The following is a 23,082-nucleotide window of genomic DNA, read 5'->3' on the forward strand; positions in this document are numbered from 1 at the left end:
ACAATTTAAAGCAAATTGGAATAGTTACCAGAGTTTAACGGTTTCTAAGAAACAGAATTCCAGAACAATATTCTTCAAACCTGGTTACGAGGTGATGCTGCTTAAAGAGAACCTAAGCTGAAAATGTAGCTAAAAGGTAAAGACAGTAGACAGAAACAGTCTAGATACCTGGAAGAGAGGTTCCCATCTCCAAAGATGCAGAGCTCTTCCCCAAACCCATTTGTACATGGCGACCTGCCTTTCTTGTCTTTCATTTCATCTCATCATGGTGTACAAAACGGGCTCTTTTACTGAATTTATGCAAATACCGTAGTCTCAGTTATCCGACACCAATAAGGATCGGCTGCTTTTCTGTTCGCTTTAGATTCAATGTTAAAAATAGGCCTAGCTAATACAGTAAGTACTATACTCCAATCTATTTACATACCATGTGATAGGAACATTTAATGTAAACTTTTGAGAGATAGAGTTACTAATATGAGTTGTTTAATGTGTTTTGTAAACTTCTGCTAAACATGTCACATCTATATAAATGCACAATAATAATAATCAGGCAAGGTATGAAAATGTAGCAAGTAGCACCAACTAGGACAGGCATGTCCAAAGTAGGGACTGGAGGCCCTCAAACCTCTCGACAGTTGTTAAATCCATGCGGCCTGCAAGCCACAGCAGTGATGCCATGCAGGGGCCACCTTTTTTCGCCCCTCTTCCTTCCCCTTTGTTTGCCTGTAGGTTGTCAGCCACCACTGTAGCAGTAGCAGCCACAGATTAGAAGCCACCACCCCTATGCCAGCAGCAGTAACTTTCACTGTGCCGATTAGCAGCTGCCACCGTGCCAGCAGCAGTAACAGCCACTGTTTGGCAGATGCCACTGTGCCAGCAGCAGTAACAGCCACTGTTTGGCAGATGCCACTGTGCCAGCAGCAGTAACAGCCACTGATTAGCAGCTGCCACCGTGTCAGCAGCAGTAACAGCCACTGTTTAGCAGATGCCACTATGCCAGCAGCAGTAACAGCCACTGATTAGCAGCTGCCACCGTGCTAACGGTTTATGGGTTATTTCCCATGGAATTTGTTTTATTTGACAAAAGTCACAGGCTTAGTATACCTGACAGCAATCAGCAAAAATTGTGTTTCATTTCGCTAGTTTGGCCTCGTAGCACTCTCAAGAATGTGGATATGGACCTTGGCCTAATACGTTTGGACACTCCTGATCTAGGATCAATTACCATTCATGTCACAAATACTCCTTTCTGCTTTCTTGAAGACACAAAACTCTCCCAAGAAAGCCTTCAAACACTAATCACGTCAAATGATTCCTCTCAATTCAATAAGATAACTGTAGGAATTTGCAATTTTTCCATTTTTATATTGTTAAGAAGTAATTCTATCAGTTCTCAAGAACTATTTCAATACATACGAAAGCAACAAAATATACATAAAAAAATACCTTAAAGAAGGTCATTGTTGAACCATCTCGAACAGCACCGTATTCTATCTTTGTCTGTTTGGCCAGGTCGTCTGCAGAATCGATGGGAGATTCCATCCTTTCCACTGTCAGGAAGGCGGCCAGGTTTGCCGTGTAGGAAGAAATGATGATCAGGGTGAAAAACCACCATATACCACCCACTATCCTGGTGGAAAGGGCTTTGGGCATTAGCTCTGATCCTGTTGTGAGACACAGTAGTGTTAACACACAGATAAAATAGTACCGTGGGTTATTTGGATTTGCCAAAAAAAGTTCAAATGATTAATTGGAGGCTTTTAACATGGAGACCACCAAAATCTATGGAAGGTAACCTCGATAAGATGTTTGGTGCCATTATATTGCATCCCCTGGTTATTAAAGTAGGTATTTAAGTTACCGTAAATAAACATAATCCATAACTGATATGAGAGTTTTGATAAGTTAGAACCAATAGATTCTATGATCCATGGCTTCTTGTGTCTCTTAAAGGTACTCTCAGTAGTTGGTATATCTGCCCTTTCCACAAGGACATTATTTACATATCCAGAAGAGGCTATTTTTTCACAAAGATACCAATAGTGTATTACTAAAATCCACTTATTTATATGGCTTTGGTAACTGATCCCACTGTTTGATCCATAGGAGTGGTGAAATCTGAAGCTTAAAGAGACTCCGTAACAAAAATTGCATCCTGTTTTTTATCATCCAACAAGTTCCAAAAGCTATTCTAATGTGTTCTGGCTTACTGCAGCACTTTCTGCTATCACAGTCTCTGTAATAAATCAATGTATCTTTCCCCTGTCAGACTTGTCGTCCTGTGTCTGGAAGGCTGCCAAGTTCTTTAGTGTTGTGGTTCTGCTATGAACTCACCCTTTCTGGCCCCTCTATGCACACTGCCTGTGTGTTATTTAGGATTAGAGCAGCTTCTCTCTTCTCTCTTATCTTTTACAAGCTGGATAAATCGTCCTCTGAGCTGGCTGGGCTTTCACATACTGAGGAATTACAAACAAGGGCAAAGCTGTTTGCAGGAAGAAAAGAGCAGCCTGAAACTTCAGTGCATGGGGGAAAGAAACACACAAATGATCTCTTGAGATTCAAAAGGAATGCAATGCTGTATACAGCCTGCTTGTGTATGGATGTATTTTCTATGTGTGGACATGCTGTACATCAACCTACTTCCTGTTTTGGTGGCCATTTTGTTTGTTTACAAACAAACTTTTAAAAACAGTTTTTAACCACTTTTAATGCGGCGAGGAGCGGCGAAATTGTGACAGAGGGTAATAGGAGATGTCCCCTAACGCACTGGTATGTTTACTTTTGAGCGATTTTAACAATACAGATTCTCTTTAAGCTTTTCTTCCTCCAAATTAAGATATAAAGTGGACCTGAACTCTTTTCCTCTCCACAGAAAAGAATAATATGAGCTTGGCTGCTTGGCGTGTCTCCTTTTTACCCGTCTCTTGCAGGTTGGGGATTTGGAGGCCTGCAAGCCTTTTATGCCATTGATTGATTTCTGCATTAACACAGAGGCTGGAGCTTGGTCATGTGATGTGGTAATGCTGAAAGTTTTTCTAGCTCTTGTGGCTAAAGGGGACCTCTTTGGCTTGAAGCTGGTTTATCTCTCACTACAGGCGCTCCTTGCCCATGCTACAGAGATTAAAGACACTGTGTTATTAAGCCAAAGAAGCATTGAAACCCACGAAACGCGTCATTCGTTTTTGGTGTCCAATAAATTACTCTTTAAAGCGGACCTGAGATGAAAAACTAACTATGACAAGTAACTTGTCTATATATCTTATCTAAAATGTGGATAGTTTACACAGCAAATCCAGCTGCAGACAGCTTCAATCGTATATGATTATTTATTTCTGTGATACAATGGCAGCAGCCATGTTCTGCTTGTCACATTACACACAGGCAAGCTGATAGCATCTCCAGCACTCAGCCTGTGAAAAGTCCTCCACCCCCTTCCCCTCTTCCTCTGGCCAGTAACACCTTCTCCTCCTGCCCAGACTGAACTCCCATAAGCCCTTGCTACATTGCTCTAGAGTGCCAAGGCACAAAAGGAGCTGTGGGCGAGGCTTGTTTAGTTTATAGGGAATTAAAGTATTAAAACAAAAAAAAGTATTTGGCTTGAGAAACGCTCTATAAACTATATGAAAGGAACACACCTATGCAATGAGTAAAAGTTTATCTCGGATCCAGTTTAACCTCCATATCTAGGTAAGACCTCGATATTATCTCTCAAATTGGTAGTTTACGCTCCCACTGTGGCACCTCCTCTATATATCTCATGTGGAGATGGACAGAAGGGAGGCACCAGAGCAGCCTTCCTGTTGATTAAGATCTTCTGCCTCAGGTACACAAGAAACCATTATGTGATCCAACCTACCATTGAAAACTGCCATATCAGTTCTGAACAGAGGTGTCCTTTAATAGCACCACAATAATACTATTCTCTTGTGTGTAAATGTTTTAGATAACTTACACTTCTTTAGTAAGTGGTTGGCTTTCAGTTGTGTTTTGGTTGAGTAAAACCTATACAGGCTGGATGATATTGGCTAAACTCCTCACATTTAGTCACTTCCACCAACAATCATAAATAGTCATTATCGTGTTTGGTTTATCTCCCGCTGTCCCTCGGGGCCAAAATGGCACAAGATTAATCATCAACTACTGTGGCCATCGACAATCCTCTATTGATCTCCGCAGAAATGATTAAATGCAGCAGTTAGCACTCAATGGCAGGTGATTTTAGATGTTCAGCTCACACTGCAGAAAAAGCACCTGCATTGGTTGAGGCCCGAGGCCTCGTTCATACTTAAAACTTGTGCGCAAACATAACTTGCCTATATCCATGAAGATCACTCAACATGTGCAGCGTGTCAGAATTGACAGCACCATACATAATGTGAATGGACCCTTAAAAGATTGTCAGCTTCCCAGCAGCTGTTAGCTCTTCCAATTTAATTTCAAGAGGACATTGTTCTCCTCCTTGCACTGACCCACTCCTGTGCCACTCCGCCATGCATTGCACCCTCCTCCATAACAACAGAACCTGTTGCTCGCTTGTAGGCTAGTGGCATGTGTACAAAATTTGGTCCTGAACAGTTGCCCAAGGGATTTGAGGCCTGATCTCTGTGTGCAACAGTCCTCGTATGTGTGTATGAGGTTTTATTTTCCCCAGATTTTGCAAGAGGCAGGGAGTAACATTAATGCCATTCCACGCACTGTCTTCGGGTTTATTGTAATGATGAAGACTTCATCATGTTTCGTGGAAACATTCAAGGGGTGCCAGATTTAGTTTTTGTTGTTTGTTTGTTTGTTTTTTGCTCTACTAAGACTGAGCTCACCCACTTGTTACCACTTCCTAGGTGCATGTTGCTGTACCATAAACAGTAACATATACATTTATGGACTTGCAGATCACACACCATGTACAGTGTGTCGGAATTGAAAGCACTAAGCATACGGTGAATGCGATCCTAAAAGATTGTCAGCTTACCAGCAGATACCATGGTTAGACAAATAAAAGTTTTATGGTGCTAGCAGCTATGTATTGAGCCTGAATCTTACCAGTAACACTAACATTGAGTGTAGCATGTATACTCTCTGCGTGTCTGTGTCAGTTGGCTCTAGGTGCTACCTCTCTTCTCTAAAAAATATTGGCAATTCCAGTAGGTACACAGTGCTTTGGCCCTAAACTTCTCAATGGTCAATGCTATGGCCTTAAAGATAAACAGTGCATCTTCAGCACTGGTAATGGTCGTGTCTAGAAAAACTCATGTGTCATTTAGATCAGGTGATAAACATGTAGGTCTCTGAATTGCTAGTCATGATCATGTGCTAAAGAAAGATGTGATCACAGCAAATCAGAGCTTTGCAAATCTATCAGCTGATCAAACAAATCACATGCTTCTCCATGAGTTCTCCTACACATGACCACCACTATTCAGCACTTTGCTCTTTCAATTTATTTTCAAAAGGTCAAAATAAACGTGTTTACTTAGCCAAGTAAACAATGGAGGTTCTTCCTCTTTATCTTCTCCAGGCCAGTTCCCAAGTTAACAGGTCCCAAAATGTCAACAATGACAAGTGCTTTGACATGAAGAGTGCAGCTAAATTATGTCACTTGACAGGCAGCCTATTGGGCCAATCAAAGTGTGGGGATCACATCCTTCAAATCCACAGGATCCGATGGGGCTGAGGGTGGGCTTATAGGAGCTGACAGTACTTTACAGGGAGCGCGCGCTACTCAGCACTCCTTGTAAAGTCGCGCTGCTCAAACTAAACTGCACTGCTTTAGCAGCGCAGCTTAGTGAATCAAGCCCTATATGTTGCTTTAGCAGCGCAGCTTAGTGAATCAAGCCCTATATGTTTTGTAGTTTAAATTAACCGTGATTTTGAAAGGCCACTTGTTAAGAAAAAAATCATGAATGCTGCCATGTGGATCTCACAGAATTCTCTAGTGACAGGTGTCCTTTTAGCCTTAGCTGGCATGTATTACTGGCAACACTTAGCCTGTTCTTACTGGGGCGATTACCTCTAATCGCTGAATCGCTTTTTAAAGCGCTAGTGCAAAACGCACTATAGGCTGCAATTTCCCGCAATTCTAGATCTATTGCAATTACAATGCTAAAAAAGCGCTAATCGCGATCACTCAAAAATCACAAGAGTGTACAGTGATTTTACCGCGTTAATCGCGGTAAAATATCCAGCGCAAACGCTAGCGTTAATGACTAGCATTTTGCGTTTACAAGTGAGAAGGGTTTTTTTACGTGCGATTCTCCGACCTGATCGTTTTTGCGGCATGATTCCGCAATCGATTCTTTTATCTTCATTCGATTTTCTTATCTTTTTCCATTCACCGCTATGAGAAATCGAGCGCGGAAATGTTCGGGAGCAATATCGGACATGACGGATTTTATCTATCTGATCCATCTATCGCAACGAAAAAATGTAACGTGTGTACCCAACATAAGTGAGATTTTTTTTTACTGTAATAAGCTCAAGAAAATGTGCTTTAGAGGCCTTGTGTAGTGAACACTATCAGCCACAGATAGCGGAAATGTGGAGGGTTACATGACTGTCATATTCTTAATTTTACTGGCTATAAAATGATAGAACATTAAGGCGTTCATTTAATTATCCAGACTCATTAGGATTCTTGAACTCTGCTATGCAGAACATACAGATGTTATTATTTTAACAATCCATTATGGATTGCTTCAAATTAGCATTTAAAGTATAGCTCCATTTTCATTTTAAAAATTTATGGCGACATTCATACATTGTTGGACAAACCATTTTGCGCTTAAGTGTTATTTAAAATGACTTATTTCTCTTGCACTCGGATATAACTTTCTAAAACTTTCATAAAGCTGTAACCATGGCAACAGTGTACTCTTTGGTGTGCAAGACTTCCTAACTCTCTGTCGTTAGCTCATTTAACCTTGTAACCACACTAGACGGTTTTCAGCGAAGGTGGCCGGTTGGGCCTCCTCTGTTAAGAATGTAGCAGTTGTACAACAGATGTGCCACCTCACCCACTACTTCAGTGAGTGACTGTCTTGACTGAGTATGTACAGGCAAACAGAGGCGACAAAAGGATAAAAGTCGATAAAAAGTTAAAAAAACGGGGTAGGGCGAGGTGGATTCCCCTCCTCCAGGTAGACACAACAAACTGTTGATAGAGTTCAACCAAATATTTATTCACATCCAGAAAGTGCGTTTCGCAGGCATATCCTGCTTCCTCAGGCTATGAACGGAGCATAAAACTCATGCAGGTCTAGTGCAAAGCAAAGCGCCTCTGTCCTCTGACTGTCTTGACTGAGTACATTGTTCTTCACTGATCTAAAGCCTATTTCAAATAAAGAAAACAGATCCTTACCTAAAGAGGGGGAGGCTCTGGGTCCTATAGAGCCTTCACATTCCTCTCCTGGTCCCCGTGTTCCTGCTTTGGCTCCCCTGTTCAAATCTACTGCCGCAGGAGGCTTTGGAAGTCTTCAGGAGCCCGAGAGCTCCTGAAGACGGGTGGTTGGCACGCGTGAGTGCAGGGGTGTAACTAGAAATCACTAAGCCCCTCTGCAAAAATTTGAATCCCCCCCCCCCCCCGGGCCGTTCTGGGGGGCAGGAGGGGTCGCAGAATGGCTCTCAGGGAGAGCGTGGCCACAGAGCGGCAGGGAGGGGGACAGTCCCCCCCCCCCCCTCACCTCGGACTCTCCCCTCAGCACTCCCCCTCCAGCATCAATCAGTGGCAGCAGGCGGTGGGCAGGAACACATACCTCCATCCACCGCGGAGGTCCATCTCTAAGTGCCTCATGCTACTTCCTGTTTAAACAGAAAGTAGCGTCAGACACTTAGAGAGCTGAACCTTCAGCGTGTGGAATGCATGGAGGTATGTGTTCCTGACGCCGTCTGCTGCCACTGATTGATGCTGGAGGGGAGCGCTGAGGGGAGACCCCGAGGTGAGGGAAGGGGGGGACTGTCCCCCCTCCCTGCCGATGTGTGGCCACGCTCTCCCCTTATGCTGCGACCCCTCCAGCCCCCCAAAATGACTCTTAGCAGGCCCCAGAGGGGCACCAGGCTTGGAATTGACTGGTTAGTGGCTGGAATCTTTTCTACTTCTGTGTCAATAAGCACAACCCAGCTTGCTGATTCTTTGGTAGATCCCACGAAGACTGAGTTTTATTTTCTTCTCAGAAAAAAATTGAACCACACTTTAAAAATGAGCCCTTGTTTTTAATTTTACCCGGGGACTGAATTATCAATTTAAGCTATGTGCAAATGTTTTACTCATGTTTCTCATGAGCCCGAAATTCAAAGCTGACAATGGCCTCAATTCACAAAGCAGTGCTAACCTAGTTAGCATTCCTAAAGGCTTTGGGCGTGCAAACTAGGGTGTTCAGTAGTTTGCACGCCCACAGCTATTACCGAACACGCGCTGCGCGGTGCACCGAAAATGTCGCGTGGTGCAACGGTGCACTGTTCACGCGGAAACTCGCCTTTGCGCGCGGAACGTCGCATAGGCGAAGGCGAATTTCATCGTGAACAGTGCGACGTTAACGGCATGCGTCTTTGCGTGCGCACAGGCACTTTAAGCGTGCTGAGGGGCTTTTCACAAGCGTGCTAACACTTAGCACCTCTTTGTGAATCAAGCCCATTGTGTATTTGAAGCATCCCAGTTACCGAGGAAGAACTCCTTAGCCACCTATTCCTAAAGGTGCCCATATATCAATTATTCTGTTCCATCAACCATTCTATTTGGTCATTTTATTGGATCGGGGGAGAAGTGATTATGTTCCATTCTACTCGATTGATGGAAATTGTCCAATATCTGGTCATATCGACCACATTACTTGTTTCAGAGCATGGAGGCACAACATCGGTTAGTATTTGCATAGGATCTCCTTTGCAGTGTGGGGGCCACTAGTCAATCGACTTTCACTCAACCACACTATTTTTGATCACCCAATAAAGTCGATAGTTTAATATCTCGATGGAAAATCCAGTAATGCATGAGCACTTTAAAGCTTTAGTGTCTCTGTTGCCCTGGCATGTTTTAAATGGAGTCTTAGGATAAAAAGTCCTATGCAGATGTTCTAAACAACATTTAGGGTATGCTTCTTTAAGTGATTCTACAGTGGATGGCTGCAAGTGACACTACCGTAATGACAAAGCGACTTCAGCAGGCCACCCTGTTGTCACTGAGATAAATATGTTGTCAGTCCTGAGGTCTGGTTCACACTGGCACTAAGAAATTGACTGTTAGCAGATTGTAATGGATCCTAACGGATGCTAACGGATCCAATGTTGATCTATGGATCATATTGGACCGTTCAAAGCACTTTTGTGGTAAGGTTCAATGGGTGAACTTGTGTTCACATATTATTTATGCTGCAGCTAATGCCCTCCTTTGCGGTACCTGTTTTGAATGCAAGTTGTGTAATTTGCCCATTTTTCGAGCTCTGCACATCTATGCAGGTAGTTAATTCGGGTGCAGCGTCTGTCTGGAAGCGCTGCCAATCTCTCCTGGTAAACTTGTGTGCCTATCAGGATTTGAGGATTCAGTGGAGGGTGGAGTTTACGGCAACAGAACTCCCATGCCCATAGGGCCCTGAGATGTTAATCTCATAAGATTCAATGCAAAATATCCAATCCACTAAAAATATTGTATCTTGTATCATTGTATGCCTCTCTTCAGACCACTTTAACACTTTGTGTGCCTGACTGTTGGGCTTACTTAATTATCTGCAACATGGAGGCCTCCTCACTACATCCACGAGGAGCATGTAGGCTTTCTACAACAAACGTGGATTATGCAGCTGTCTGGGGAACGTGACTGTGAGACGGAACTGCTCGATGATTTTAGATAGCTGCGCTAGTTATTTGTTTACGATCCATCTGAGCACACACCGTCCTGATTACATATGCTTCAAATGAGCTTGCAGGTTTTGGAGGACACACGGGTGGCATTTCATCCCGAGTTCATGGTAAAGCACTTTGTCAGAATGATTTGTTATAGACTGTTAGGCACAACGAAGCCTCTTGCTGGCGAACCAGCTGCGACACCGAACATGTTTACACTTGAATCCGGCTGCACTTTTCAATTATCTGCCAAGTTCCCTGATGTGATGTATGCTCCGACTGTCTCACTGCCTCATTAACCATCAACAGGTCTGATTTGTTGGTCCCTCTTTATCTGGAGCGGACAAGTACGTCAGGAATTGCTTCTCAAAAAACATCTTATAGTTCCTGTCAAACTCTTTTCTCCAACTTTGGCATTGGCCTTTTAGATCAGTCTGGAATTCAATTTTGGGAGTAAACAGATTTAAAGTGGTACTTATACTTCAAGTGGGATAAAACTCTGACATAACATTCAATAAAAATTAGTTTTCCTACTTTGTATTACCTATTCAGTTACCATATTTGTTTTTGTGCACAAGTATTATTGTCTGTTAACAAATTAAAAGTTCCCAAAGTACAGTTTGGAAAGCTGCTATTGCATTTTATCGCATAGCTGCTATATTTATATATTAAAATCTATCTAGTGATTACTCCTCAGCTCTCTGCATTTACAGCTGGGAGAGCTCATTTTCATCACAGTTGGGAATGTATACTAATTGTAGCAGACAAAGGAATGTAAACAATAGGCCTCAATTCACTAACTTTAACTTCCGTCTTTAATAACTCTTCTGAGCTGTTTTACAGTTATCACAATTATATCACCATGGTGATAACTGTAAAACAGCTCAGAAGAGCTATTAAAGACAGGAGTTAAGGTTAGTGAATCGAGGCCATTTAATGGCTCTCTAGTCTAGTCTGAGTGTGGTTCTCAACCAGACAACTCCTAGGACAGTGTAGCCAAATAGTGGACAGTCTGAGTGTGCCTGTTGACCAAACAGACCTAGGACAGTGTAGCCAAATAGTGGCCAGTTTGAGTGTGGTTGTATACCAGATAAACCGAGGAAAGTGTAACCAAATAGTGGTTAATCTGAGTGTGGCTGTAGACCAAATAAACCTAGAACAATGTAGCCAAATAGTGGCAAGCCTGGGTGTTATTGTAGACCAAATAGACTTAGGACAAAGTAGCCAAATAGTGGCCAGTCTGAGTGTGGTTGTATACAAGATAGATTGAGGAAAGTGTAGCCAAATAGTAGTCAATCTGGGTGTAGTTGTAATCCAAACAGACCTAGAGCAATGTAGCCCAATAGTGGCCAGTGTGGTTGGAGACAAGATAGACTTGGGAAAATGTGGTCAAATAATGATCAGTCTGGGTGTTCTTGTAGACCAGATAGACCTCATACTGGCCAATCAAAGCAAAGTCAATTAATGAGCGCAAGGACAACACTAACCCTTCCCTTTGGAACAAAACCGGGGATACAACCCTAGTCAATGCATTACCACTAACAACACTTTAGCAACTGTGTGTATTCTTCAATGCCTAGTATACACTTATTGCTATAGAATCAGCCCATTTTAAAAATTAACTACACTAAAGATGATCCCCGCAGCAATTAAAATGCTAAGCAAAGCCCATTACAGCTAATGAATGTTGACATACGCTAAGAGGAGCCAGCTGAGCTAATGCAGCCTTTCGGTATGAGTCACACTTTCCAGAGTAAACTGATTTAATATTTGCTGCACCTCTGCTTACAGAAGTGTAATTATGAGATTTAAAAAAGAAATATTTACAGACATTACTGTATCCTTGGGAGCCGTTCAGAGGAGGGAAGGTGATTGTCTTATGACTCCCAACTTATACCTTGTTGTCTTACTCAGAGAAAACAACTTCTCAAAGGACTAGAGGACATGAGCTGCGCATGGAGGAAAAACGTTTTAGCCATTTATTTAGGAAAGGGTTCTTTACAGTAAGAGTGGTTAAGATGTGGAATGCATTGCCACAGGAAGTCGTTATGGCAAACTCTATACCTGCATTTAAAGGGGGCTTAGATGCTTTCCTTGCATTGAAAGACATCCATGGCTACAATTACTAGGTTATGCCTAATGATGTTGATCCAGTGATTTTATCTGATTGCCATCTAGAGTCGGGAAGGAATTTTTCCCATTTGGGGCTAATTGGACCATGCCTGGTGGGGTTTTTTTCGCCTTCCTCTGGATCAACAGGGGTATGTGGGGGACGGGCTGGAGTTGTACTTTGTACTGGTTGAACTCGATGGACGTATGTCTTTTTTCAGCCAAAATAACTATGTAACTATGTAACTTGGATTAGCTTGGGTTCAACACAAAACAAAACCTGGCAGTAGGACTCTGCTGTAAGGTAAAGGGTTGCTGACAGCTGTAGCTGTGCCAAGAGTCACATGATCAGCTGAGCAGCCACTGAAAATGTTCAGGGGAACAGGTACCGCCTCTTCATCTAAGAAAGCAGAAGCTGTAAGGATAGTCATTTTTAAAATGGATATAATGAAGGGATGTCTCATCCACAAACGACTGTACACGTGTGAAACATGTCTTAGCCCTGAGCCCCACTAGAGATTGTAAATCCCTCTCAAAAATGCTAGCCTTTGCGATTTTGGCAAATCGCAATCGCTCCTGTAGGGTCACTGTCATAGGCTTTCATTAGCCTAGCGCTTTTGAAATGGCCAGCGATTCCTAGAAAGCATAAATCGCTGCTGAATACGCTCTAGTGGGCTTAAGGCCTTAGAACAGTTTTGGAAAAAGAAAGAGGTGGTTTGGTTCATGCAATGCTTAAAGTTTATTCATACGAACCAATCATGTTTTAGTCGATATGACTGTATTTAATGTGATTGGTTGCTGTGAATTACTGTATTCTGAGCCTGATCATAACATAAAGGGAATCTGTAGTGGCTTTCAATGCAGGGGCATATCTGGGTAATATAGAGCACATGGCAAACACTCAAATTGTGCCCTCCCCCTTCCTGGTCAAAGCCCCCTTGCCCTCTAAAATAGCATCCTCTCTCGTGTACATGTGTTATGGTTGCCTGTGTTTTTGGGCTCTGGGGATTGTTGAAGTTACTTTTTTTGGAAATATATCTTCTTATTCCCTCTCTGTCCTCTTTTCTAAAGCCAAGTGCACCATACATACAGGGCCTGAGCCCACTAACGCAGTTGTCCGCAGTTGTGTCTGCTTTTCAGCAACGCATCAATGTTACAGATGCTGAAAAGCAGACAGAAGTAGACACAACTGCGTAAGTGGGCTCAGGCCCTAACATAAAAAGAGGTTGGAAGAGGCACACCTTACCGTAAATAGTTGGGTGCGTAGCCAGGATGAAAAGCCACATCCAGCACAATACCTTGGACTCTACATACATAAAGTAAGTAGGCATGTTCCCAGGGCCGGCCCGTCACTTTTTGCCGCCTGAGGCAAATGTGGCAGAGCTGCTGCCGCCGCCCCCCCCCCGTCTGGGGGGGCCGGCCGCCGAGCCGGAGGGGTAGCGGGCAGGTCGGGGGTATTGTGCCTAGCGGTGGGGAGGGGGGTCGGACCCCCCCCTCCCTCGCCTGGGTCCCCCGACCTGCGCTCCCCTCCAGCCTGTAATTAGTAAGCTGCTGCCAGATTGTAAGAGGCACGGGCGGGGAGGACTCACCTTTTCCGCGTTCCATCGTGCGCTCCATTGACGTCACTTCCTGCATCGCCGTCCACTTACAATACAGTGGGCGGCGATGCAGGAAGTGACGTCAGTGGAGCGCTCGCTGGAACGCGGAAAAGGTGAGTCCTCCCCGCCCGTGCCTCTTACGATCTGGCAGCAGCTTACTAATTACTGGCTGGAGAAGAGCGCAGATCGGGGGACCCAGGCGAGAGAGGGGGGGTCCGACCCCCCTCCCCACCGCTAGGCACAATACCCCCGACCTGCCCGCTACCCCTCCGGCTCGGCGGCCGGCCCCCCCGGGCGGGTGCCGCCCTTTGAAGTTTGAAGTTTGGCCTGAGGCAAATGTTTCACCCCGCCTCATGAGCGGGCCGGCCCTGCATGTTCCCCAGATAACAGAAGGAATCTGATCTGAGGTCTGAGTGACAGGGAGGCACGGGGCAGGCATGACAGCGCAGCACAGGGGCAGGCATGGGGGCGCAGCACTGGGGCAGGCATGGCGGCCATGATACTGTGGCACCCATTGCACAAGCCACGCCTGCACCCCTCTAGATACACCTCGGTGTCGATATAGGCAATCATGGACTAAAATGAATTGCTAGCCCCATACATAACTTAAGATTGTCCTGACAAGCAGGCATCTGTAGAGCCGCACTGACTGAAGTGGGGAGTGAGGAGGAGGGTGCTGCGGAGTGGTCGAAAATATCTAGAATGAGACAAAACACATAAGGGCCTGTTAACCATGTATGCACTGCATCAGCACATCCGCTGCTGCCCTGATGCAGTGTCATTCAAAAGTAATGGCCATGCCTCCATGGCAGTGCACAATGCACCTCTGTATGCATTTTCAGTGCACAGCTGTATAGTCATTTCATTGAAAACATCACGGAATTCACAGTAAAATGTCTCCAAAGTTGGCTATTCACTAGACTTGACCGCAATACAATAGGGACCAGGGCTCAACCAGATGTTGCTTTATAGCAAATTACACAAACACACAAAGACAAATAACATTTATATCTCGCTTTTCTCCTGGTGCGCCAGAGCTGCAGCCACAAGGACATGCTCTATAGGCAGTAGCAGTATTAGGGAGTCTTGCCCAAGGACTCCTACCGAATAGGTGCAGGCATACTGAACAGGAAGAGCCATGATTGGACCCTGGTCTCCTGTGTCAGAGGCAGAGCCCTTAAACATTACACTATCCAGCCACTCCTGCCACTAATAGCTTTCGTTGTTGCTCCAGAAGCAGAGTAACATTCAAAACGCTGGCACGACTTTTCAGGCTAGTTTGCCCTTTCTCAAGTGCCCACTGTGACTGAGGGAAATAGTTGATTACATACAAAGGACACAACTAAACATGCCCACATGCAGTTGGGGGCATCTCTTAATTACATCATTAACCCTTATAGGAAAATCCTCCACCCCAAGCATTTCACACTCCCATGCCCGCCTGCAGGATTTCTCAAGAGCTGCCCCCACCCTCTGGAATGCCCTTCCACCACCCATCAGACTTGCTCCCTCTTTCAACACATTCAAGCAAGCCCTCAAAACCCACCTCTTTATGATGGCCTACCCACCTCCTACCGCACAGTAACTCTCTAATGAGTATTTAACAGCCCCACCTAGTGTTTCCACCCCACCCTTTAGATTGTAAGCCTCTGGCGGGGTCCTCCACTCCCTAGTGTAATCTACAGGATCATGTGCTCCTGTCCTATGACAGCCTGTACTTGTATTACTGGGCCTACCTAACCAGCCCACATTGCATGATCATGTATTTTGAACAATTTGCATGTTTAACTTTGTTCTATGTTGTATAACCTTGTCTGTCTTCCTTGTATCATTGTATATATTTATTGTCCAGCGCTGCGTAATATGTTGGCGCTTTATAAATTCAATAAATAATAATAATAATCCAAAATCAGCCAAATGATCATCAATAGCATTTCAATGAGAATTTATCATTTAATCCATTTGGCTTGAGTGTTCTGAACTCCTCTATCCACCAAGCTTCATGTAGCAATAGCAAATTGGTGCAATCGCAACCCTCAGGCACACTGACAATTTCAAGGACACATCAGAGATTTTTGGGTCTTCCCATGCGTATTACCTACCCATGTCTAGATTGCCAACACTGATCAGCTATTATTAAAGGTTCCTAAATTTGACACCCCAGCACAGGCACTCTGCTTGTAATTCAGGATTTGTTTTATAATGATTTACCTATAAAGGTTAATTATGTAATTAAGGGATGTCCCCACCCACATGTGAGCGTGTTTAGTTGAGTCATTTGTCTTTAATCAACTATTCAACTATTGGATTTTTCTTTAATCAACTCAGACCTAATGGGCACTCGAAAAAGGGCTAACCAGTCCGAAGTCTCTGCTTGTAAAGCAATAAATGAAGCTAATATGTTATAACGCAACACCTGCTTGAGCCCTGGTCCTTATTATATTGAGGTGGATTTGTTGGGGAGTGATGGTCTCCTTGTGTCCAGGGGCTCCAAGATGAAGGGTGTGAGGGACTACAGGAGTATTGTACCTTTCGATACTTACTAGATTTGACCATTTTGATTGAATCTGCTTGAAATGTACTGCTTTAGTCAAAACAAACTATTAATGTTTTGCCTATTTTGAAGACAACGTGGCATGTTTCTGTGAACAGTGGTACTGAACAATCCTGACCACACTGAATTGTAGATCAATGAAAGAATTCTGAAACTAGATGTACCAAACCATTAAGGGTGAAGGGCTTTATCCAGATGACTACAGATTTCTGCAAAAATAGGATCTGAATGAAATATGCAGAGTGGTGTTCTTATTGGTATCCAGGATGAATGACCAGGACAGAGATTGTCCCGTTATTGGTTTGTGTATGGCCCACACAAACCATGCAGATTCAAGCGTACAGTAAAAAATTGGCCACTGTAATAGAAGTTTGAATTTGCTTGGTTGCCGTTGGACAATGCACGATATATCCATATCAGCACTTGAATAAATAAGGTTCATGGTTTTCAAGCCTTCCACAATTCTGGTGTAATAAGAATGAGTATTAGCGGAGTAGACATTTAACAACATACAGTTATACATGCAACATGTTTCTATCAGAAATCTGGGTCAGAGACAATACTTGCTGAAGTCTCTTTTGTGCCTTTTTTATGGCAGACATGACAGCCAATCCTGATCCAGACTTTGCTCACGCTCTGTAGAAAAGAGAAAGTCTGAATATCACACTTAAGAATTGTTTTTAAACAAAATGGCTTCCAGTCAAGCACAACACCAAGTCTCCACAATGTAAAAAGAGTATTCCGCTAGGTGCAGAGGGTACACGGTGATCTTTTATTTAGATAGCTGAAGCTCCTTCATCCATGGGACAAGCCGTCGTCTTTAAGTGGTGTGCATCGTTCCAATGATGAAGGAGCTTTTTGAGCGACCCGCTTGCCATCAGAAGTACTCCACATCTTGTACACAGCAATGCTTATTTCTGTTTTCTTGAAGGACAAGCAGAGTCTGGTTGGGGCTGACTGTCATGTACCCAAGGTAATGGTGACTAGCAGACACTGCATCCCACAGTGTGCTATGGATACTGGTAAACTCCAGAGGTATAGAGGTTTGTACATGGAAGAAGCATGGTTCTAACACATATGTAAAGTCACGGTAAAGTACACAGGCCTAATACTGTAAAACCTTATGCTGCTTAAGCGACTATAGAGCATGAACAGTTTTGAAAATCAGTTCTGATTGTTGGTACTGTGCTCTATCTATCTCTATCTAGTCTATTATTTGTTTAAACAAAGAATGTTATTATGTATAAAGTGTATCTCTGTTTTTATACATGATATGTCAATGGCATATTTGTTAAAAATTTGAAATTCCAATAAAAAATATTGATAACTAAGCTCATTATCAGCTGCCAGAATGGCCAACAGATGGTGAGCTCAGACAAACATTTGGGTGGCTTTGGTGCAAACACACTATAATATATGATTGAAGGGGACTCCTCTGGCCCCAAAAACAATAGTCAGCTTTATCTGTGTGGACTGCTGATGCAATACATTTGTAAGCTTTGAAATGTACCTGGTGTGCTGACCTTGCTAATAATTTTGCAGATAACATATAATTGGGTGAGACTGAGAAGACCTGAACTTTCCACAAGTGAGGGCTCGCATGGGAACCACAGTTACAAAAACAAAATTGCTTGCAAATGTAAGCTTCATAACTGAAAGTCCAAAAATAGCCCATGGCACTCTTTCGTAGATCTGTAATAACCCTATTTAATATTTTATAGGACACATGCACATCCATAGGAAAAAAAACACGTGGTGGCTTAAACTGGATTCATCCTGTTTGTTGATGATGGTCCTTATTCAATTCACCCTCTTCTTACTTTTCTCAAAGGTGATATTTTATACCTCATCAATAAAATGACTTCTAAGCTAACAGCAAGCAAGCCAATACTCAGAATAATTTTGATAGTACTTTTTTCACCTACTTTTTAGTACTTTTTCAATTGCAGGTTGCTGACGGGTTTATTTGAAACAGAAGGTGAAAATTATCTCCTAGGAGAAAATGTATGAGAAAAAGCGAATTGAATGACCCATGTTTCCTGTCCCTTATTGAGCACCTTCTTCAGGTCTAATGGAAGTGGTTGCTTAGAGTAGTTTTTTTTTCTGTATGGTGACCTGCAAGGGCCAAAACAGAATAGAAGAAAACTCTCCACACCTTTTTTTTACCCAAGAGCAATTTATTGTGATTAGAGATAGACATTTGTTTTGCAGATGAGACTGAGGGATCAGCGCGGTGTGAAAGATATACATAGAACGTTTCCACCAGGTATGGAAGCTGGCAGATTGAGCGTGATTGATGAGTGATTAGGTCATTCTCTATTAAATGTTCTTACAGGAAGTAAATCACCTATAATGAGTTTCACTGACACTTTTCACCTTGGAACCAATTAAAAACTGAATGTAATCCGCGCTGGGTTATTATTATTAGAGGAATTACACTTAATCATTTTCCGACAGTGAGAAGAATTTTTTTCTTTTCACTCCTAATGTAGGTAATGTAGAATTTGAACTAATTGGTAGGAGTTTGTCCTTGACATAGTCAGACAACAGCCGGGATGTGGACTATGGCAGGGACGTTAGGCTAGCTCTATGGTAGGGATTAGATTGTGAGCTCCTCTGAAGTAAAGTAAGTGACATGATCATGTAAAAATATTGGAGAAGACATCAGCACTATATAAATACATATTTTTTGATTTTTAACTCAACATGTCTCTTCAGGTTTTGTCCCAACATTTATCCAAAAGCTTCATCGCAGTGCTCCCAAGGTCGGGGAAGTTTGCATCACAGTTTGAAAATATTAATATTATTCTTCATGTTAAAGTGAGTCTGTATTTAACTGTTTATGGCAGAAGATTTAAGCCTTAGTTAAAAATTGGGCCTAAAAAATTGGGCCCTACCCTCTCTAGTCTGCTTCCATTGGCCAACCACAACTGGTGTCCACTTATCCTGTCAATAGCTCATTTAGACAGACAAACTCAAGCTTTGAGGGGTGGCTGTCTGAGGAGAATTAGGCCCCGCTCACATCTAAGCGGGAATTGCGCGATTCCCGCTAACCGCTAGTGTTTTTACAAAACGCTACTCCTATTCTACCCTATCGTGGGCATTTTGCGATTATCGCTAATCGCAAACGCTTTACCTGCAGGGGTTTGTTGGCGATTTTGGAGCAATTGCGATTAGCATGTATAGAACCGCTAATCGCGATTGCTCCCAAAACGCGAATTCGTCCAGTAATTTTTCCACGTTAGCGTGGAAAAATCACTCCCGCAATACGCTAGCGGTAATCGCTAGCGTTTTGCGATTTCCTAGTGTGAATGGGCCCTAATGCAGAGCCATGTGCAGAGCTAGCAGACTGAAATGTATCTATCTATCTGCAGCATAAAAAAAAACATTTTTGTGTGTGTGTGAAACCTGATACCAAGGCTGGAATTTCATACTAAAATTTTTCTTACTGTACTATGTAGTCATCTGAGAGATACAGAGACCAACACTGGCTGCATTGTCACTTTTCTCACAAAGCACTGACTCCTGATTGTAAATAAAGCATTCCAATGCAGCTAAAACCAACACACAACAAATTACAGCGTTTGCCTCTGATATTTAACATGTAAAGTAGGCAAAGGCTTACACAGCTACTTAGACATCATTTGTACTTAGTAATTTTAGAACACTTCGTTATTTATAGTTGTCCTTTAAGTTTTCTGAAATAGCCCTGCTAGATTTTGCGGATTGCTGACTCTCAGATCTACACATGCATATATTTGACACAAGAAGACATTTGATTTGGGTATGGAAATCAATATGGAGTTTTTATTATTATTATTATTTAATATTCATATAATTTAATATTCATATAGCGCCGACATATTCCGCAGCGCTGTACAGAGTATATTGTCTTGTCACTTAAAGCGGATCCGAGATGAAAAACTAACTATAACAAGTAACTTGTCTATCTTATCTAAAGTTTAGGTAGTTTACACAGCATATCTAGCTGCAAACAGCTTCAAAAGTTTATGATTATTTATTCCTGTGATACAATGAGGGCAGCCATGTTCTGTTTGTCACATTGTCACAAGCTGAGGGCTGGAGATGCTATCAGCTTGCCTGTGTGTAAATTGTATGTTTTTTAGAGATGTGAGAGGAAATGAGAGTGCCTGGAGGAAACCCTCGCAGAGGCTGGGAGAACATACAAACTCTATGCACATAGTGCCCGAGCTAGGATTCAAACCAGGGACCCAGCGCTACAAGGCGAAAATGCTAACCACGGTTTCTTGAGGAATAGTTTGATGTTGCCTCCCATTGCCCTTTGAATATGCTTTATCGACACACCAAGTATAGACACAACAAAGCCTTCACCCCTTCCAGCCATGTCTTCCTTCTTATCATTTTGATGGGACTTCCAGCTAGCTAACATAAGGATTTACAGCTCATGATGGAGGTATATTGGGTGGAGTTTACCAGCACTGATGAGCCCAAGCAGACTGTGGGATGTGTGTAACGGGAAAGTTGTGACCTAAGTACCTTGTTGCATGAGAGCTCCAACTCCAAACCAGAAACTATTTAACAAAGTAAAATTGTTTTCCACGACGTCTGAGTCAGGGTTGCACGGATGTGGGTTATACCACTCGTAAGGGGTGAACCTGCGGTTTTTAACAGAGACAGTCTGTAAACATCAGATAAACACCAGAGCATCAGCAAACCTGCTTAAACAAGGTGGAAGAAAAGAAGGTGAGAGAAGAGAAACAGGCAAAAAAACACTTTAAAAAATGCATTTACATACTTGCCAATGCTACCCACTGAGTATTGAAAGAGGCACTGTAGTGACATACAGCAGAATGCAGTGAATGATGCAGGATAACCACTTTTAGGGCCCTTTTCCACTAGCGGCGTTTGCATAGGCTAACATAGGAATCGCGGTAGGTAATTTCCACTACCGCGATTCATTTTTGACTCAAACGCGATCGCACCACGGAGCGATCTTTGCCGCGATTTTGCTATGCAGTGCATTGCATAGCAAAATCGTGAACGCAATCGCCGGGAATGTTTCCTGCACTTGTGATTTAGCAATCGCTAGCGTTTAGCACGAACGCTAGCGATTGCTAGTGGAAAAGGGCCCTTATGGTACTTTTCCTGGTTTCAGCATTAGAAACACTTCCTATATCTACTGTATATATTGCTGAATATTGCTAACTATGTAGCCCTGCCCTTTCTGAAGATGCTTACCCTAGGCTTATTAGATATGTGGAATTCTTCCCTCCCCCCCCCAGAGCATTCTGGGAAACAAGGTACATTTTCTGTTGGAAGAGTGGGAGACAATTAGTAGCAGGCACTACGGTACAAATGTGGTTCCCCTCTAAAGCAATCTGTGCTCTGTCCACCGGCGTAACAATAGGGGATGCGACCACTGCCCCCGCGGGGGGGCTCGGGCCGTTTTGGGGGCAGGAGGGGTCGCAGCATAAGAGGAGAGCATGGCCGCAGATCGGTGGGGAGAGGGGACATTCCCCCCCATCCCTCACCTTGGGCTCCCCTCTCAGCGCTCCCCTCCTGCAATCTTTAGTGACAGCGGGCAGCAGCAGCGGTGGCAGGATAACACATACCTTATTCGCCCCGGAGGTCTCTGATGTCTAAGGACTTCATGTCACTTCCTGTTTACACAGGAAGTGACATGAAGCACTTACTTGATCGGAGACCTCCGGGGCAAAGGAGGTATGTGTTATCCTGCCACCGCTGCTGCTGCCCGCTGTCACTAAAGATTGCAGGAGGGGAGCGCTGAGAGGGGAGCCCAAGGTGAGGGATGGGGGGGATGTTGGGGGGGGGGGCGGGCCCAGATTTTTTTTTGCAGGGGGGCCCGGGGATTTCTAGTTACGCCCCTGGCTCTGTCATTTAGGGAGCTGGCACATTGATAGAAGAATGGGGTGTATTGTGTGCGCTGGTTGCAGGAAGAAGCAGTGAGCGTAGCTAAGAAGCTGTGGGCCCCAGTGCAAGTTTTACATTGGGGGCCCCCCATGCATTCTATACATATTAATTGATACGGCCCACCAAAACCAATCAAGGACAATCACAGTGTCAGAGGTGCAAGAAGGGGATGGGAGCAGTGTGTTAAGGATTATTACTATTCCAAGCATCTAAAGAAGTGATTATTACAAGGACAGGACCAATAAACAGCTTATACTGTTGTTGAGAGTGGGTCCCATGGGGCCCCTCTAGCCCAAGGGCCCCAATGCGGTTGCTACCTCTGCACCCCCTATTGCTATGCAAGTGGGAAGAAGTACACTCAGAACACCAGAAGTGCTGAAAGAGGAGTCTACACTTTCAGACTCATCTACTACTCCCATCGCTCTGTCTCCACGACTCCACTACGCAAATCCCTTCATTGGCTTCCAATTCACTTAAGAATCAGCTTCAAGATCCTATGTTTGGCATACAAATCCATACACAAGTCCTGCCCAACCTACATCTCTGACCTGGTCAGCAGATATACACCTTGGCGTCCACTTCGCTCCTCCAACGACCTCCTCTTAACCACCCCACGCATCTCGCACTCCCATGCACGACTGCAGGACTTCACTAGAGCTGCCCCCATCCTGTGCAACTTTCTCCCACTGCCTGTCAGGCTCGCTCCCACCTTCAACACCTTCAAAAAAGCACTCAAAACTCACTTCTTCAAGGAGGCCTACATCAACTCAACACTGCCCTAATCCTTTCTGCCAATAACTTCTTGTTGCACTCCCTCCTTCGTGTCACCAACCCCTCCCACTAGATTGTAAGCCTTTGGCAGGGCCCTCTCCCCTTGTGTATCTTACTTGACTGTGTGCACTTTACCCAGAATTTGGAACTGGTAATTTTTACCACTACCACTCCAGTTTATGATCTGGTATGTACTACTATCTGCATTGTGTTGTGTATCTTATTGCTATTACCTGTATTGTTGTATCTCTGATTTGTTACCTGTATTGTTCTGTCACCCCAGTTATCATTGTCTGTAATCCT

At 43.7% G+C, this 23,082-nt stretch overlaps 1 protein-coding gene across 6 annotated transcripts in view; it reads right to left on the minus strand.

Annotated features, from left to right (window-relative positions):
* Positions 1 to 23,082, minus strand: part of GRIK1 (glutamate ionotropic receptor kainate type subunit 1) — a 599,538-nt gene that overhangs the window by 63,042 nt on the left and 513,414 nt on the right. For 4 of the 6 annotated variants that reach the window (XM_068270607.1, XM_068270605.1, XM_068270609.1 and 1 more), the window contains 2 exons: positions 20,614 to 20,732; positions 1,450 to 1,667 (listed from right to left, as the gene is read on the minus strand). In XM_068270607.1, coding sequence (XP_068126708.1) covers positions 1,450 to 1,667; positions 20,614 to 20,732 — 337 coding nt within the window. Of the gene's footprint in view, positions 1 to 1,449; positions 1,668 to 16,644; positions 16,732 to 20,613; positions 20,733 to 23,082 lie in introns of those variants that run through there. The other 2 variants (XM_068270610.1, XM_068270611.1) reach the window with 2 other exon arrangements.

The sequence above is a fragment of the Hyperolius riggenbachi genome, chromosome 2 (assembly GCF_040937935.1).
Source record: "Hyperolius riggenbachi isolate aHypRig1 chromosome 2, aHypRig1.pri, whole genome shotgun sequence".
NCBI lineage: Eukaryota > Metazoa > Chordata > Amphibia > Anura > Hyperoliidae > Hyperolius > Hyperolius riggenbachi.